This window comes from Ambystoma mexicanum, chromosome 6p (genome assembly GCF_040938575.1).
Source record: "Ambystoma mexicanum isolate Mex_15411 chromosome 6p, UKY_AmexF1_1, whole genome shotgun sequence".
NCBI lineage: Eukaryota > Metazoa > Chordata > Amphibia > Caudata > Ambystomatidae > Ambystoma > Ambystoma mexicanum.
In genome coordinates this window covers 823,475,570-823,493,105 of record NC_090935.1, presented here as the reverse complement: position 1 = coordinate 823,493,105, position 17,536 = coordinate 823,475,570, and the positions used below count along the sequence as shown (strand labels likewise).

At 44.6% G+C, this 17,536-nt stretch overlaps 1 protein-coding gene across 1 annotated transcript in view; it reads right to left on the bottom strand.

Moving 5' to 3' along the window:
* Nucleotides 1-17,536, bottom strand: part of PPIP5K2 (diphosphoinositol pentakisphosphate kinase 2) — a 2,362,281-nt gene that overhangs the window by 1,851,852 nt on the left and 492,893 nt on the right. Inside the window, exon 8 of the mRNA XM_069625464.1 lies at nucleotides 1,860-1,961. Within this exon, the coding sequence (XP_069481565.1) occupies nucleotides 1,860-1,961 (102 nt within the window). The remainder of the gene's footprint in view (nucleotides 1-1,859; nucleotides 1,962-17,536) is intronic.

Genomic DNA, 17,536 nt, shown 5'->3' with positions numbered 1-17,536 from the left:
TTAGCAGTCACAGTGTTGGGAAGCTTTGAACAAGCATAATGCTCGCCTCCAGTCTTGTCATAGAATGAAGATTACCCCTGCTAACTGCGCAGGGAGTATTAATTCTATTAAAGACTAGGAGGCGAGCATTAAATTCCCACCCAAGATATGTATTGCATAGGATAAATTGTATTTTGGCATATGTGGAGAACTGTTATAATGAGAGCAATACATGGACGCCACCCTGATTTTCTATTTTTGCATTCTCCTAGGGGAATAGCAGAAGAATAATTGATGTAGGGGACTAGCAGTAGCGGTCGTCTGGAGTCGAGGAAGTTCGACATTCGGTTTGGAGTGGTTCAAGTCTTCGCCCAGTTAGCAGGACTTTGTGTGGAGTTATGGAATGACTTTTCAGAGCAAGTAAAAGAGAGGAGGAGCTCAGGGACAGGAAGTGGTCATAGCTGAGCAGAGAGGAGATGGACAACAGACTCTGGGGATTGTAGTTTCAAAGCAAGAAAAGTCTGTGGAGACATTTTTTCTGTTTATTGTTGATTTTATTGGTTTGTTGAAACTGCTGAGGAGTAGTAAATTAAAGAAGGTGAAGCATAATGCTCGCCTCCAGTATTGTCATAGAATCTGTGGGGTCTTTCCCTGGTTTAAGGATTAGGACTGTGGTCGATTTCCCCATGTCTAGCGTGACTGCCCCAGTTTCCCTGATGTAGTTGAAAAGGTTTGTTAATGGACCCAGCAGCTGATTCCTGAAGGTTTTGTAGTATCCGTTCCTAAACCCGTCCGGCTCGGGTGTCTTATTGTGTGGCAAGTGTGTTATGGCATTGCTTATTTCTTGGGCCGTTATGGGGGCTTGAAGCTTCAGGTTGTCTTCTTCCGTTATCTGGGGAGAGCAATTTTGGCCATGTAGTCTAGTTGGAGTTGTGGGGATAGTTCCTCTCTTTTGAGGAGGCCTAGGTGGAACTTTTTCATGATGTCTAACTTTTCATCCTCGGATGTGCTTATCCCCCCTTTCGGGTTCTTAAGACACACTATGTAGTCATGGGTTTTTTGTTTATTGAGTTTAGCTGCTAGGAACCTGTTAGCTTTACCTCCGTGTGCATACTAGGACTGTTTAGTGCGTACTAGAGATTCTGCAGTGTGATCTGCCATATGGGTTTCTACTTGGGTTCTCACTTTTCAGAGATTTCTTACTGTTTTGGGTGTTTGTTTAGCTTTGTGTTGTGTCTCTGCTTCCTTCAGTTCCAGCTCAAGTGTCTGTTTGAGTAGCCTTCTTTCCCACAGTGCTGCATTCCTTGATGGCAGTCTGCCGCATTACAAAAGGACCTTGGGAAATTCAGAGTGGGCAAAAGAAGCAACACTCAGACCAGGATTAAACAAAAAAGAAAAAAACCTTTTGTGCTGGGGTCTGGGGAGAAAGGAGGCAAGGTTCTCATTTCACCTGAAAGGAACTTTGGCACAAACACCACACTGGTGTGTGGGGATTGGAGTCGGGCACAGGGCTGGGAAATGCCTATGTGTTCTTGAAACATTTTGCTGCTAGGGCAGGCACTCTGGTGACATTAGGAAGCCATTAATATGAAGAAAAGTGCATATCTGCAGCACTTTGTTACATTTCTATTACTTTTAAAATATAAATGTTCATTATTAGCTTTCCTCATGTTCTTTGCAGCTGGCTACAATTCTCTGACATGAAGTAACAGACAATCAGAACTGCATAAAAAAACATGACATAATACAATGGTACTGCTTCTTTTACACACTCATTCCAAGGCACGCACACAAGCTGGCAGTGACAAGAACCCATTGATATAGTTTAGCGAAAACAATACATCAGAGTCACAGTTTAAAAACAATAACAGCTGCTATACCTTTACATCTGTTCCATCTGTTGGCATGAATTCCTCGTAAATATAGGAGCCAGTTTTTCTTACATTGCTTTCTGGGGAATAAACACTGCTCCGGCTGCCAATCTAAAAATAATAATCAAAATCTGTTACTAAACATTAGCTACAAACCTATGTTATTTGTGCTTCTGTTCTGCTGTTGAACATTCCCTGAACAAAGAATAATCCCAAATACATTGTGAAAGGGATGTATCGCACGGTTCATGTATAATGCCATATGTTATGTTATGTTATTGTGTTTGTACCGCGCCAAAGCCCATAGGCATCCAGGCGCGGAGAGAACAGAGTACAGTGAGCAAAAGACTACCGCAGAAGATTACTCTAGTTAAAAAGATGCGTTTTTAATTGTTTTCGAAAGGCAAGAAGATCTGTTGTCTTGCGCAGGGATCCATGCCTTAGCTCCCTGGGTGTGAAAGGCTCTTCCAGAGCCTCGAGAGCATTTCACCCGGTGCTGTACCAAAAGATATCCTTCAGCTGACCTGAGCTTTCTTTTGGGCTGGTAAATGCTAATGACATCCTTGAGGTAAGCAGGAGCACTACCAAAAATGCATTTATGGCATATGGTTATCAATTTGAATTGAATTCTGCGTTCCACAGGAAGCCATTGCAATTTTTTTATGGCTGCAGTAGTAGGTTCTGGAAAATTATGCGAATGGCTTTGTTTTGTATTTTTTGTAACTCCTGGATTTCTGCTTTACCTGCACCGCCTAGTAGTGCATTGCAATAATCATTACGTGCCAAGATAACAGCTCTCACGAGTTTGATGCGGTTTTCAACCGAGACTAGTGGTGCAACTTGCCTAAGCACTTTGAGATGATAGTTAGTGCTAGTGGTGATGGCTGCAACATGTGCTTCACAGTCTAAACTGTTTCCCATGAATGTGCCCAAGGTTTTTACTTTCTGCACGGTGTTGATGAAACTACCATCTATCCTAAAACCAGTATACTCCTGTCCCAACTTGATTTGTGCCTGACGTGGGCCAAAGATCATAAGCTCCGTCTTTGTAGCGTTCAGACATAACCAGTTAGTGGACATCCACTGTTTTATCAGTTGATAAAACGCTTTTACTGCAAGTTCATCAGTGTCATAATCGCCAGTAATGTTGAGGACTAGCTGGAAGTCATCAGCATAGTTACAGAAGAAGGTCTGGAAAAGATCTAATTCGTAACAGAGAGGAAAAATGTAGATGTTGAATAACAGTGGGGAAAGACATGCCCTCTGGGGTACACCACAAGTTATAATTTGTGACCCAGAGGAACTGTCTCCCCAATACACCTGTGATCGACGACCCTCCATGAATGCCCTCAACCAGGCTATGGCATTATCGGAAAGGCCCCCAACAGTCTGCATTCTGTCAAGCAAGATTTTGTAATCTAGCAAGTCAAAGGCTGCTGATAGATCCAACAACATCAGCAGCCCTGACTTGCTATCTTCTAGTCTGGAGAGCATATATGTCTGCAGGTTCAGCAGGGCACTCTCTGTGCCATGATGGCTTCTGAACCCTAACTGCTTTGCATGTAAAATGCCAGCCGTCTGGACATGGTCCTGTAGCTGGATGGTTGCTATCTTGTCGATGAGCTTAAGGAAAAACAGGGTGTTGGTGATTGGCCTTAGGTTTGCTGCATCAGAGGGATCAAGGCCTGCTTTTTTTTTAGCAGCGGTGAAACTGCTACATTCTTTATTGATTGAGGAATCACACCTGTTCGAAAGGAGGCGTTTGCAAATCTGCAAAGAAAAGGTGCGAAAAGTTCCTTATGTTCCAAAATTAGTTTGGATGGAAGCAGTTCACCAGGACAGTTAGTGGGGTGCATAGACTTAAGGATTTTCAAAATATCAACAGCAGTAGACTCTCTGAAGGTGAAACCTGCAGCAGGACCTGGTAGAGAATCCCTGCTTGATATAGAAGCTGTCTGAGTTTTTAACAGTTGTGTACAAGTATGATGTGTCTCGGTGGATACTGGAGTGGGCATTTGTGCAGACGACAGGGCTGCTAGTGCTTCCAGTTTAATTTTATCTTGGGCTTTTAATAGTTTATCTGCAAAAGCCTTCTGTACCCGTTCGCAGTCATCGTCTGTTGGTTTTATGGGAAGACAACAAGCAGTAGGTTTCTCCCAGGATCTAAATAGGCGAAAGAGTTCCTTTTTCTCATCTCCAGCTAGGCTAATTTGGTTGTTATAAAAGGTTTTCTTGGCCTCGATAATTTCTGCTTTGTACTGTTTCTCTTTTTGTTTCCAATCTAACAAGTTAGTAGTGGATGGATCTGTCTTTATGCCAGATGTGTTCAGCCTGCCTTTTGCTTGCTCTGAGTTCTGCTAAGGAAGGGGAGAACCATTTGTGGCGATTTGGTAAATCTCCAACCAGTTTATCTTTCATAGGTGCAAATTTATCGAGCATATCAGTGATCTCCTGATTATAATTATTTATAAGCGTCTCCGGATCGTCGGAGTCGACTGTTTTAGTAATCAGAGTTTGCATGCATGTAGCCAAGATAGACGAGGTGATGTTTTTGAAATTTCGAGCTTTGACTTTGTGTGTAGGTACATGCACTCTACGTGCTAAGGCGGGAAGCCTCAATGTACACGAGACAAAGAAGTGATCAGACCAAATACATGGTCTAGTCACGATGTCTCCAACCTGTATGTTATTAATACCAATCCAATCCAGTATATGGCCCTTATGTGTAGGGTCCACATTTTTAATTGTAAGTTGGTGATTGTTTAGCATTTTTTCTAAGGCCAGTGCTTTTTTATCCCTTTTGTCACCTTTCCAACGGTTAAAATCTCCTAAAATGACCAATCCCGTATTGGTGGTCATCATAGGTGTAATAATATTAACAATTTCTTCATTAAAACTGTTGGTAACTTTGGGTGGTCTATAGAGAAGGACTAAATTCAGGGTGAAATTCGGATTTGAAGTCATCTTGATGTGAATAATATCACTCCCGATGCATTCAATGTTGGCCTCATAAAAACCTAATTACTTTTTAAATAAAATGGCAACTCCTCCTCCTACAGTCCCTTCTCTGTGTTTTCCGAGGAAGACGTAGCCCGGTGGTGTCATCTGTTCTATCGTGGGCCCATGTGAATCAGTGAGCCATGTCTCTGTGAGACACATGACATCTAAGTTATGTTCCTGTATGTAATCATGTATATCCAATATATGTTTCATCGCAGAGTGTGTATTTAGTAAAGTTATGGTAAGTGGGGAGGGTGCAAAATGCTGAATGTCAGACGTTTGGCTAGACAAAACATTATTGTAAATGTAAGGGACATGTTCATATCCAGAAGCATAATTTAGAAGAGTAAAGGTTAAACATGTTTTTTTCTATAACCAAATAGAGGGAGGGTGGAAGGTTATGAATTAACCACAGGCACTGCTCTGAGCACCGCCAACGCCATCGTTTGGCTAGGCATATGCAAATCATGTTTGGTCCAACCCCAAAAAGCGCAGTACAGTCCCAACTTCTGGGTTGCTTGTGGTTTATAAAGAAGGGACGTGGCTTAACAGGACCAGCCCTCATTTAAATATGGTATTTCCCTTTCTGTATTAGCATGGCAGGCAGAAAATGGTCTGAAGGGATGCCCAGAGCAATGTCACAAGTTTTGATTCCAGCCTTCATGTTTTTGTTTTTTTGAAGAAAACATAATTTTGTCACCATAGCCATAACATACCCCTAACTCCCAGTTATGAACAGAGCAATCTCTAGTCCAATCCTTGGTTTGCTCTACCATTTTTGTATTACCAGACACCTCACTGCAACACACAGATTACCTAAATAAGACAAAAAGCAACAGCACCAGAGTAATCTGTGCAACAGCAGAGACAGTGCAATGATTCATGCCATCTGATGATTCAAGCTTTGGCAAAGCCAATCGTTTTGGTATTTGCAGTAACGTATTGACATACATGCAGTAAATACTTACATACCTAGTAAATAGTATGAAACGTCAAATGTCTGCTGTTAAAGACACAGGGCATTAGTAATATAAGTAGTACAAAAGACTTCTATTCACGGAAGTGAACACCATGTTTACACTATGCCTACGGCTATTCGATTTGACAATGATTGTTTTTATGTCTGCATACATAAAATCTACCCTGGGTTTTGTGTCTGTACTTTCGAGACTTAAAGACAAAGAAGAAACAAAAATGCTTGGACTAAACGCTTAACAACAACAAAAAGATTAAGATTGCTGCTTTGTACCAATCGAAATCGTGCCATGTTAACATGTGCTACTGATCTGGCATGAGGCATGAGGCATGTGTATGGTAGCCAGATACCCATCTGAAACCATTATGTAGATTACCATTAATATTGCAAACAAAGTCTAAATGCATTTATGTTCTGGTAAAAATATTAAGCGCTCTGAAAGACTTTCATGGTAAAGGCGAGTGAGAGAGAGCAAGGGTGCACGTGAGAGTGAGGGCTAGGGTACAAAGTGCTGGTGCGAAAGGTGAGAGAGAGTCAGGGTGAGAGAGAGAGCTTGGGTGTGAGATTAAGGGGGAGAGAAAGAGAGATCTAGAGTGCCAGAGTGAAAACTAGAGGGGCAGAAAAAGGGTTTGTGTGTGGCTGCTGGAGAGTTATGGTGCAAGTGTGCGTCTGTGTATGGGAGAGGTGCATGTGGATTGCTGGGATAGCAGAAATAACACCCTTGGTGGGTGACACCCCATAAGTTAGGTTGAGCTGAGAGCTAAGGGGGGGAGAGAGAGAGAGAGAGAGAGAGAGCGAGAGAGCGAGAGAGCGAGAGAGGGAGAGAGAGAAAGGGAGTGAGAAGAACAAGTTACTTACCAACTGTAACATTCTTTCGACTGGATGTTCCTCCCACGTATTCCTCATCTTAGATATATTTGGCAGCTTGCTGCTTCTTTCGGGAATCTTTTCGCCAGAGGGTGCTGTGCTCGAGGCCGCGTAGCTTGGTCCCTCGAAGGCCGTCATCGAGCGTCGACGTCCTCTGTCGTATAAAGGGCTCGAGCCGCGCCCGTTGGTTCAGTTCTGTTTTTTCGATGCTAATGGTCGCATCAGTTGTATTTTGTGTCGGCAGATGTCAGGCTCTTAAGGAAGTAGAAGTGCAACAAGCGTAAGAACTGTACGGAGGGGTAGGTTGGGAGGGTCGATGAGGAATACATGGGAGGAACATCCGGTCGAAAGAATGTTACAGTTGGTAAGTAACTTGTTCTTCGAATGGATTGTGTCCTCCTACGTGTTCCTCATCTTAGATAGACTCCCATAGCAGTTGTAATTTAAAGAGGGAGTACCATAGTTCTTATGCACAGAATGAAGGACGGCTTTTGCAAAAAGGCCTACTTGGTAAGAAGTGGTGTCTGAACAACAATGTTTTGTAAAAGTGTGCATTGATGACCAAGTGGCCGCAGCACACATGTCTTGCACTTGGAAACCCCTCTGAAGAGCCGTGGAAGTTGCTATGCCCTGGTTGAATCAGCCCTTAAACCATCTGGAGGCTCCTTCCCAGCCAATTTGTAACATTCAGATATTGCTAGGATAATCCATCTGGATATAGTTTGTTTGGACACACCAAGGCCCAATTTGTGTCCACTATAACCGATAAACAACTGATCTGTTTGTCTAAATCTTTCCAGTCTAGATATGTAGAAACTGAGAGCCCTTTTAGGGTCTAGTCTGTGGAATCTTTCCTCCTATTTACTAGCGTGCGGAGGAGGGTAAAAGGATGGTAAACTGATTATCTGTGACGATTTAATCCGAAACTAATTTAGGTAGGAAAAAAGGCTTGACCTTTAAAACAACTTTATCCTTGTGGAAAACCGTGTGAGGAGGCTTGCAAGAGAGCGCCTGCAACTCACTCACCCTGCGGGCTGAAGTTAAAGCCACTAGTAGAACCGTTTTTAAAGTTAGGCGCCTTAAAGGATAAGAATGTAAAGGCTCAAAAGGGGCACACATAAGAAACTTTAAGACAAAATTTAAATCCTGAATGGGAACTTGGAATAGTGTAGGAGGGAACGTATTTGTTAACCCTTTAAGAAATTGGATAACTAAAGGCATTTTGAAATATGAAACTTCCTGTTACGCTCACCTGGTTCCCACAGGGGCGGCGATCGGACCCGGACAGTCTGCTTGATCCGTAGAAGTATTCTCCTGCAAGTTGAGAAAGGGATTTAGCCACCCGTGGATTTTAGGGATGGCCCCCTCCCACTGTTCTCGTTCTCCCCTCTTGTCACCTCCGATAACCCCTTTTAGTAACCTCACCTTATGTTTTTAAATGATGAGCTCTCCATCCTGCATGGCATGCAGGGGCGCGTAGATACCAGTTACTTCACTGGTTTGAAGGTGCTGGAGGAGTTCTGGAGGAATATTGATTATAAAGTTCAAAGAGTTCAATATGTCCGATGATCACTCTTATTCCATTCCCTTGTTGAATCGCAACTGGTTCCAAAGAATATTGTCTCGAGACAGCTGCTGGCGTTCAGGTAAGAGTCTGTATTACCCAACACTGTCCGGTAAAAGTTGCATGAGTTAAACTTGTTGTTTTCTCCCTTTATAGGTGCGGCAAATGAAGATGAGGCGTATTAAAGGGTAATGCCTCCAGTGGTAAATCAGGTAAGCCTATGGTGGTAAGAGATTGTATTTGTCGGCTCTCTTGGCTCACCTTGTTGTTTTCTTTTGTTTTCCCCCCGGTGCTGGAGTTCGGCAAAGAAAAGGATGGAGGCAGCGCCGGATCGAAAAATGCTGTGAGGACTGGCGAGTATGGCGCGACGCTGCAGCTGGCGAAGCGACGCGTGCAGAAATAATGTCCTTTTCAAGTTCGAAGACGTGATGGATCCGGAATCAGGTAAGGATTGAAATAATGTCGGTGTTCTAACCTTTCCTTCTTCTTTCCTCTTTTGCTAGGAGCTCTGGATTCGAGACAGCGTGGCTGAAGACTGGATGCTGACTGCAGGCACGGTGAGCGTTACGCTGCTGGATGCAGAATAAGGCGAAGCGTGTGTTGCTGATCGGGCGTGGTTTAAATCGCCTCCAAAGTAGTTCCAGGTAAGAAGTTCCCCAGAACCACACCAAGTAAAAAATAGTCCCTGTAACAAAATAGTTCCATCCAAGCCTCACGTTGGCTTGGATTCAGTTGCAGCATGATCTGCATGAGGTAAGTAATGTCTATGAGCCTGGTGCCTAAGGCGCCAGGACTGAACCCAGACAGCCCCTAGCTGGGGCTGCTGGGGTTTTAATGAATATCTGGATGCCTGCTCCCGGGGCTGATGGGCTTGGTCCGGATGCCCGGGGGTAGGCATCATGACACTTCCTCTGAGGAGCGCTTGAAGATAGATAGCGCTGCCAAATATCCTTCAATAGTTCCAACTTGGAGCCCCGAGTTGGCTAAATGTAATAGAAAGGAAAGCACCATGGAAGTGGTACATTAAAAGGGATCCACATTCTTATCCTTGCACCAGTTATTGAATTTCTTCCAATGACACTGGTATAAGGATTTTGTTGCTGGTCTTCTGGCCGAAAGCAAAATCTCCATAAAGTCATCCGGGAGGTCCCAATCCTTGTTTCTCATCCTTTCAGAAGCCAGGCGTGAAGGTTGAGTGTCTTGACCTCTGGATGGAGAACCCGACCTTCCTCTTGCGAGAGAAGATCCTCTCTTTGTGGAAGACGTATTGGAGGGCAGATGGACATGTCCAGAAGGTCCGGGTACCACGTCCTCCTGGCCCAGTCCGGGACAATTAGGATCATGGTTCTCCTGAACTTTCTCAACCTCCGGATTACCTGACGAATCACGGGGACTGGAGGAAACGCGTAAAGGAGTGGATTTACCCAGTCCACTACGAATGCGTCCCCTAGAGCTCCTCTCGGGGGAAATTCCCATGAGCAATACAGATTGCACTTCGGGTTTGCCGCAGTCGTGAACAGATCCACTTGAGGGCTTCCCCAAAGGGAGACGGTCTCTTGAAGGACTTCCTGAGCTAACTCCCACTCGTGGGAGATTTTGCCCTGCCTGCTCAGAGTGTCCGCTGCCATGTTCAGCTCTCCGGCTAGGTGAACTGCCGACAGAGAGATTCCTTCTTGCATTTCCCAGAACCAGAGCTGCATTGTCTCTCTGCACAGCGGGAATGATCCTACGCCTCCTCGTTTGTTGAGGTAGTATACATGGCCACTGTGTTGTCCGTCATTATCAGGACATTCTTTCCCTGTACAGAGGCAGAAAGGCCTTCAGCGCTAGTCTGATTGCCCTCAGCTCCAAAAGGTTGATTTGTAGTTTGGACTCCGATGGAGACCAATGACCGCTGATTGTCAGATTGTTGGTGTGGGCTCCCCACCCTGTGAGCGAGGCGTCCGTCACTACAGTTATCTCCGGCCATGGTTGCCAAAAAGGTTCCCCTCTGAGGATATTTTCCTTGTGAGCCCACCATAGGAGATCTTGAGCCACCTTGGATGGGACTTGTAGAAGATCTGACATCTCTCCTGAAAACTGGGACCATTGAATCCTGAGAGCCCATTGAAGGGATCTCATCCTCAGTCGAGCCTCTGGCACCAGAAAAATCCAGGATGCCATGAGGCCTAGCAATCTTAGGAAGTCAAACGCCTGAGGTGGTGTCCAGGACCGCTCCGATGAATTGGAGTCTTTGGCTCGGAATCATTTGTGACTTCTTGTAATTGAGGGAGAAGCCCAATTTGTGTAGGAAGTGACAGGTCATGGCTAGATCTCCCTGGGCCAGTTCGAGTGAATTTGCCCCGATTAGCCAATCATCCAGATAAGGGTAGATGTGAATCCCCTCCCTCCTGAGACTCGCTGCCACTACCGCCATTAGTTTGGTGAAGACCCTCGGGGCGGAGGTCAGCCCAAATGGCAGAACTCGAAACAGATAGTGAGATCCGCCAATTGCAAACATCAGGTACTTTGTGCGTTTGAGATGGATTGGCACATGAAAGTAAGCATCCTGAAGGTCCAATGAAACCAGCCAGTCGTGAAGCTGAAGAGCCTGAAGGAACTGAGAAAGTGTCACCATCTTGAACTTGTCCTTCATGAGGAATTTGTTCAAATTTCTGAAGTCCAAGATGGGTATGAATCCTCTGTCCTTTTTGGGAATGAGAAAATAAGGGGAGTACCAACCCTTGTTCCTCTTCGCTACAGGTATATGTTCGATTGCACCTTTCTCTAACAGGGTTAAAATATCCTGCATAAGGAGCTGGTCTGGAGTTTTTACAGAGTTGGCTTCCGCTGGATGATCTTAAGGCCTTTGATGAAAAGGAAGACAGTAATCATGTGTCACTATCTCTAGTGCCAAGGCATCCGATGTAATGCCCCGCCATTCGTCCAGATACTGAGTGATTCTGCCTCCCACCGGGGTTTTGTGGGTTAAGGCCTCAAAGTGGCTTTGCAGCAGTGGCTGAGGAGGTAGTAGCCGCTGCTGTGGCTGATCTAGCACCTCTCCCTTTTCCACCACGAAAGGGTTTTTTTTGTTGTCCCCTCTGACTGGCATGTCCTCTCCCTTTTCCAAAAGAGGAATAGAAGCGAAAAAGGTGATTCTTCCAGGAGGATGACCCTGCATAAGAGTGCTGCTGAGGTTGTCTTATAGCAGTGCTGAGTGATTTTGCTGCCGCTTTCAAGGTCTGCAGCCTTGCTGCCAAACAACCTCAAGCCGTCAAAGGGCATATATTTAGTAATCTGGATTGTACATCAGATGCAAAACCAGATTTTTTTCTTAGCCATGCAAATCTACGCAAGACTGCGCTAGATGCCATGGAACTGCTTATACTCTCTGCAGTATCCAGTCCTGACTTGAGGCACTCCGCCATAGCCCCCTTCCCATCCACCGAGGGAGCAGGTCTATACTTTCCTACAAATGTCTTATTTACAGCTGGCAGAGATTCAGGTGTCTCTCAATTTGTCATAACTCTCTTTTGAAGAGCTTTGTGGAAGGGGAGGACTGCGTCTTTCTGAGGTCCCTCATCAAGAATATCTGTTAAGTCGTCCTGGTCATATCTTGGGGACACTGACTTCCACCCCATAAAATCTATCACTCTTCCCATGAGGTTCCTATACCCCGGTTCAGCATGGTCTGTGGGGTCAGGCCTTTCAAAGTCTATCTCAGGTGAGGTATCAAGGCAACTGGCCGATTATAGGCAGTCAAAGTTCTGACATTTTTGAATTAGGATCTACCAGTTCCTCAGGGACTTCTCTTGTCCCAAATCGTACACCAGCTGATGTAATTTCCTCATCAGAGGTTTGGTTCCTCAAAAATAGCAGACATAAACAAAGAATTCTTGCCTGGGCTGAGGGTGGAAAATGTTTTCTGGAAAAGGTTGAACAGACCTAGCCTTAGCCATAGTTGTCACCTTGGGAACCGGTATGAGAGATTTCCCAGACAAATGCGTCGAAAGCATCAACACCTGCTTCGACACACTCTAAGGAATCCCCAAGGTTATCCTTACAAATATCCATTTATGTTACAAGATTTAAAAATGAACATACTAAAATAAAATAGCATTTTTACAATTATTCGCATATTTATTTTACATAGCTTTAGCAGCTCACATACTATTTTAATTCATGATCCTATATTAACACATCTTTAAAATATCAGACAAATTATACAAAAGAAAAAAGTTATATATGAAAATTAAAATTTAAAAGTAAGCCATTAACCAGAAAAAGGTTACTACATGGGTTATATAAGCAAGTTAGGAGAGTATGAATTTAGCTGGAAGGTTTATCTGCGGTGGTATATTTTCAATCATCATATGGTGTTTATGCATATTTGTGAGCATATCGTCAACAGTATCCGAGTGTTAGTTTTTTTCCTAGTCATGACAGCACTCACAGATTTGAAAATATTGTACACAATTGTTTAATAGTTAATTTCTCTATCTCTCGGGTCATAAATGCTTACTGCGTGGATTCACCAAGTTTAATTCTTTCCAAATACCTTATAGTTGATAGATTGAGAGCTATACTCTGTGTATTCTGCATCATCATCCATACAATGTTTTTATTTATTGTACTATATTCCTTTAGGTGCTTGTGAAAGTATTCTTTTCTTATACACTCAAAGGCTTCACAGTCTAGCATACGTGTTTTAGTGTCTCTTCACTCTTATTACAGTATCTACATATTTTGTCCAGAATGTTCTCTTTGCCCCATCTGGTTGTTCTTGATTTAATGGGCCAAAGGTCAAATCTGAACCTCATAATTTTGGTTCTATAGTTTGTATCTGGATGTTTCGTGCAGTAAACATCCAGATACAAACTATAGAGGAGTAGTAAGGGATCGTTTTTCTTTTCCTTATTTGTACGTTCTGAGTTTTAAACACTTGGGGGCTGATTCATGGAATTATTTGCGCTGAAAAACAGGGATTTGTGCGCCATTCTGCCTGCAAATCCCCATTTGTTAAACAAGGATTTGCGGGCAGAATGGCATGCAAATCCCCGTTTTTGGCGCAAATAATTTCATGAATCAGCCCCTTGGTATTTCTCACACTTCGTTATTGTTTTTATCCAATCCATCTCCCATATTTTTAATTTTGCCTGGTTAGGGTTGGATATTAGATCTTCACAGATATCCGCATTTGTCATTATATCTCAGCAGTTTCTTTCCCATTTATTTATCATATCATTTCCTTCCTCTCTGAAAGCTTCGGTTACAATGCCTATTACTGTGTTTTTATACTTCTCTTTGTCTTACATTTCGCATACAGCATTAACATGTTCCATTTCACTACAGCTTCTAACGAGGTCAATCCTAACTCATGTCGAAGGATTTGCATTGAAAAGCTTTTTGGTAAAGATAGCAGTGTTTTCCAAAATTTGCTTTCAAGTGCTAGTCAATGTGGTTGATCTTGGAGAGTTCTACTTGCTGTACCATATGTTATGACAGGCACAACCTTTTGTGTATAGTACATAATAATGGGAATGTCTGTGAACTGCCCATACTTCCTTTGTATCATTTTGGCTTAGGAACATATGTTGGTTATTTTAAATCTCAGATCATCTGTGTACGGGAGTTCAGCTTTGCTGTTATTAATGTTAAACTTCCAAATACTTTTGTTACTCTACAATCTCCACTTGCTTGCCACCAATGGTCCAGGTTTTATTTAGCTTTGTCTTTGGTTTTTTCCCCCCCTAGATCATTTTATTTGATTTCTCTGAATTTATTTTTAAGTGCTTTTGTTCAGCTGGATTTCTAGTTCATGCAAAGTCCTGCGCAAACCTATTGGAGTGTGGTCTATTATTGTCAAGTCGTCAGCATATAATAGATGGCTTATCAGAGTTTGGTTGATCTTGGGTAGAAATGATCTCGCCCTACTAAGGTGCATGCTTACATCATTTATGTAAAAGTTAGAAAGTGTTGAAGATAGTAAGCACCTCTGCTTCAACCCTGTGTTTGTTCGAAAAGCTTTAGTTAAATGTCCTTCGCTATTCAGCTTGACTTTTATAGAGGTTCCATTGTAGAACTGTTGGATAAGGTTCAATAGATATTCAGGACACTTGGCTTGTTTTAACTTATCCAACAATTTGGACCGGGATACTGTGTCAAATGCCTGTTTGTAGTCGAAATAGGCCACATATATATAGTTTTTTTGTTGCAGATGGCTTGTTGTTTAAGTGCTTGCATAATCAAGAGTTTAGGAGTTGTCCCTACACCAGCTATAAAACCTGCTTAGTTATTGTCTTTCATTTTTCTTTGTTTAGCCATTTTTCAAATTCTGTTAGTAGGAATTTTGCGTATATTTTGCCAGCTGAATCTATCCGGGCCAGAAGTCTATAATTGTTAGGTTTAAGCCTATCTCCCTTTTTTTTTTAGATGTGTTTATTTTAAACAGGCAGGTTATAACGATACAGAGTTTAATCATACGCGACATGTAGCATGAGAACAATACTGTTTACGTCCCTTCCCTCCCTTCCCTTGGGTCTTAAGTTCCTTCTTCCCGGCCCCGCTGGAGATCACCATCTTGTAAAGTTCTCCTGGCTAATTGGGGCTTGTATGTTAGGGCCGGAAAGTTTTGGTAAAAGTCTAAGACCGGGCCCCAAATGTTATGAAAGCAATGTAGGAGGCCCGCCCCGGCAGCTGTCACCCTTTCAGCGATCAGGATGTCCCAGACTTTCACCCACCAGGAGGGCTTAAGTGGGCCTTCTGCCGTTTTCCAAGTGCGGCTACCACATTTCTGCCCGCCAGTAAGCACTGGGATAATAGTTTAGCTTTGGGTCCAGACCTTGGGTAGATTCCGGGAATTGGATCTCCAAGAAGAATGGGTTTGGGGCCTAGGGGCAGCCGCATCTGAGTAATTTCTGCAATCGTCGCTAGGCATTGTTTCCAAAAGGTTTGAGCCTTAGGGCAGGACCACCACATATACAAGAAGGACCCTATTTGGCCACATTGTCTCCAGCATTTTGGATCGAGTTTAGGATTCATATGGTGAAGTCTTAGGGGAGGGTAATACCAACGGAGGAGGGTTTTGTAGGCGCATTCTCTATTTGTGATGCAGGCTGAGGAGGTGTGGGCCCGGGACCAAATATCAACCCATATCTGGTCCTCGATGGAGTGGCCCAGGTCTGCTTCCCATTGGGCCATATACCGGGTCTTGGAGATTATAAAAAGTCCTTTTGGAGGCGTTTGTATAGGGTAGAAATTCTCCCTCGGACTGGGAGCTCAGTAGGGTCAGTTCAATAGCTGTGGGGGGGGTGGGTGGCTGCTTGGCGGGTCTGTGGGTGAGTGCACCAGTGGCGCAGCTGGATATATGTGAATCTGTCCTGTTCCTGAAGCTTAAAGAGTTATTTACTTCGCTCAAAGGTACAGAGTTGTCCTCCTTTGAAGAGTTGTCCCAGGGTCTCCAGGCCTCCCGCAATCCAAGACCTAAAGTTCCGGGTGGACAGCCCGAGTGAGAAAGTTGGGTTCATGAACACCGGGGAGGAGGGGCTGAGTCCCACCGGGATCCTCTTTTGTTTCAGCGTTTTGTCCCAGATAGAGATGGTATGTTTAGTGGTCGCCAGAAGTTCCCGCCACCGTCGCCGTTCCGGAGGAGGGATGTGTGGGAGAAAGAGTGGGAGAGGTAGCTGCGCCTGTTCGAGATCCACCCATCTGGGGCGGTTAGTGAGTATTTGCCACGATTGAATGCAGGCCAGCTGAGTCGCCATCTGGTATTTCTGTAGATCCGGGACCCCGAGGCCACCAAGCTTTGCGTTGCCTAGCATCATGGTCTTAGGGATCCTGGCTTTTTTCCCCCTCCAAATAAACTGCAGCATTTTCTTCTGTAAGTTTGGAAGGGCTGGTGCTGGGATAGGTACCGGGAGTGAGGAACAAGCGTATAGGAATCTCAGTAGTAAGTTCATTTTACAGGCTGTGCTGTCCAACACTTTAAGTCTGCCTCCAGGTCCGTGAATAGTGGGGGAAAGTTTACTCGGTAGACATCTCTTGGGTTAGCTGGAATCTGGACCCCTAGGTAGTTGATTCCCGTGGTCGTCCATTGTATTGGGCATAGCGGGGTTAGGGCTTCCCGGTCCTCCAGAGACAGACCCACTCCCATGGCAGCTGATTTCCGGAAGTTGATGGCAAAACCCGTGACCTTTCCGTAGCTCGCTATCTCAGCCAAGGCCTGAGGGAGAGAGGCACGGGGCTCCGTGATGGTCAGAAGAACATCGTCCGCATAGAGGGCCAGTTTATGGTGCGCTGAGCCCGATTGAAAGCCTTTGATTGCAGGATTCAGCCTGATCCGTTGGTGAACGGTTCCATAATTAGTGCGAAGAGGAGTGGCGACAGTGGACATCCTTGCCTGGTTCCACAGGTTAGGCTGATAGGGGAGGAGAGGGTGCCATGAACTCTGAGAAGGGTTTTGGGCGCTTTATAGTTAGCCAGAGTCATAGTGCAAAATTCCGGGCCAAACCCAAAGGCCTCGAGGGTGAGCCTCATAAAGGTCCAGTCCACTTTGTCAAATGCCTTGATTGCATCCAGGGCCAGAAGCACCAACTCCTGGGAATCTCGGGAGGCAAGTTCCACCAGGTCCAAGGCTCTACGGATGTTGTCGGCCGTGGAGCAGTGTTTGAGGAAGCCACTCTGATCAGCACCGACTATCTGCGCAAAATCTGGGACAGTCGTGTTGCTAGAATTTTAAAGTATATATTGGCATCTATATTGAGTAGGGCAATGGGTCTGTATCATGCAGGGTTTTTCGGGTCGCCTCCGGGTTTAGGCAGAAAGACCGTAATTGACTCCTGCATGGACGGGGTTATAGTGCCCGTGGTCCTGAATGAATTAAAGAGCTGCACCAGCGGTGCTAGTAATTGGGGTTTGAAAATCTTATAGAACCTGTTTGTATATCCATCCGGGCCGGGGGCCCGGGATTTAAGGGCTTTTATCGCCTTGTCCACTTCCTCGTCAGTAATCGGCACCCCCAGGGAGTCATGGGCTGCCTTTTTTAGTCGGGGAAGCGCTGCCTTCCGCAAGTATTCCCTCTGTTCCTTTATGTCCTGTACCGGGGTGGTCATCACCTGAGTCAGGTGGGCCTTGGCGAGACGTAGTTTGTCTTGGTCAGCGTATTGGGTTTTGCCATGCTGATCCCGCAAGCCCACGATCGTATTATTCCTTTTCACCTTGGCAAGTTTGGCCACCAGTAGTTTGTTCGCTTTATTATTTTTAGCGTAGTAAAACTGTTTAGCTTTTGCCATTTGGTGGGCA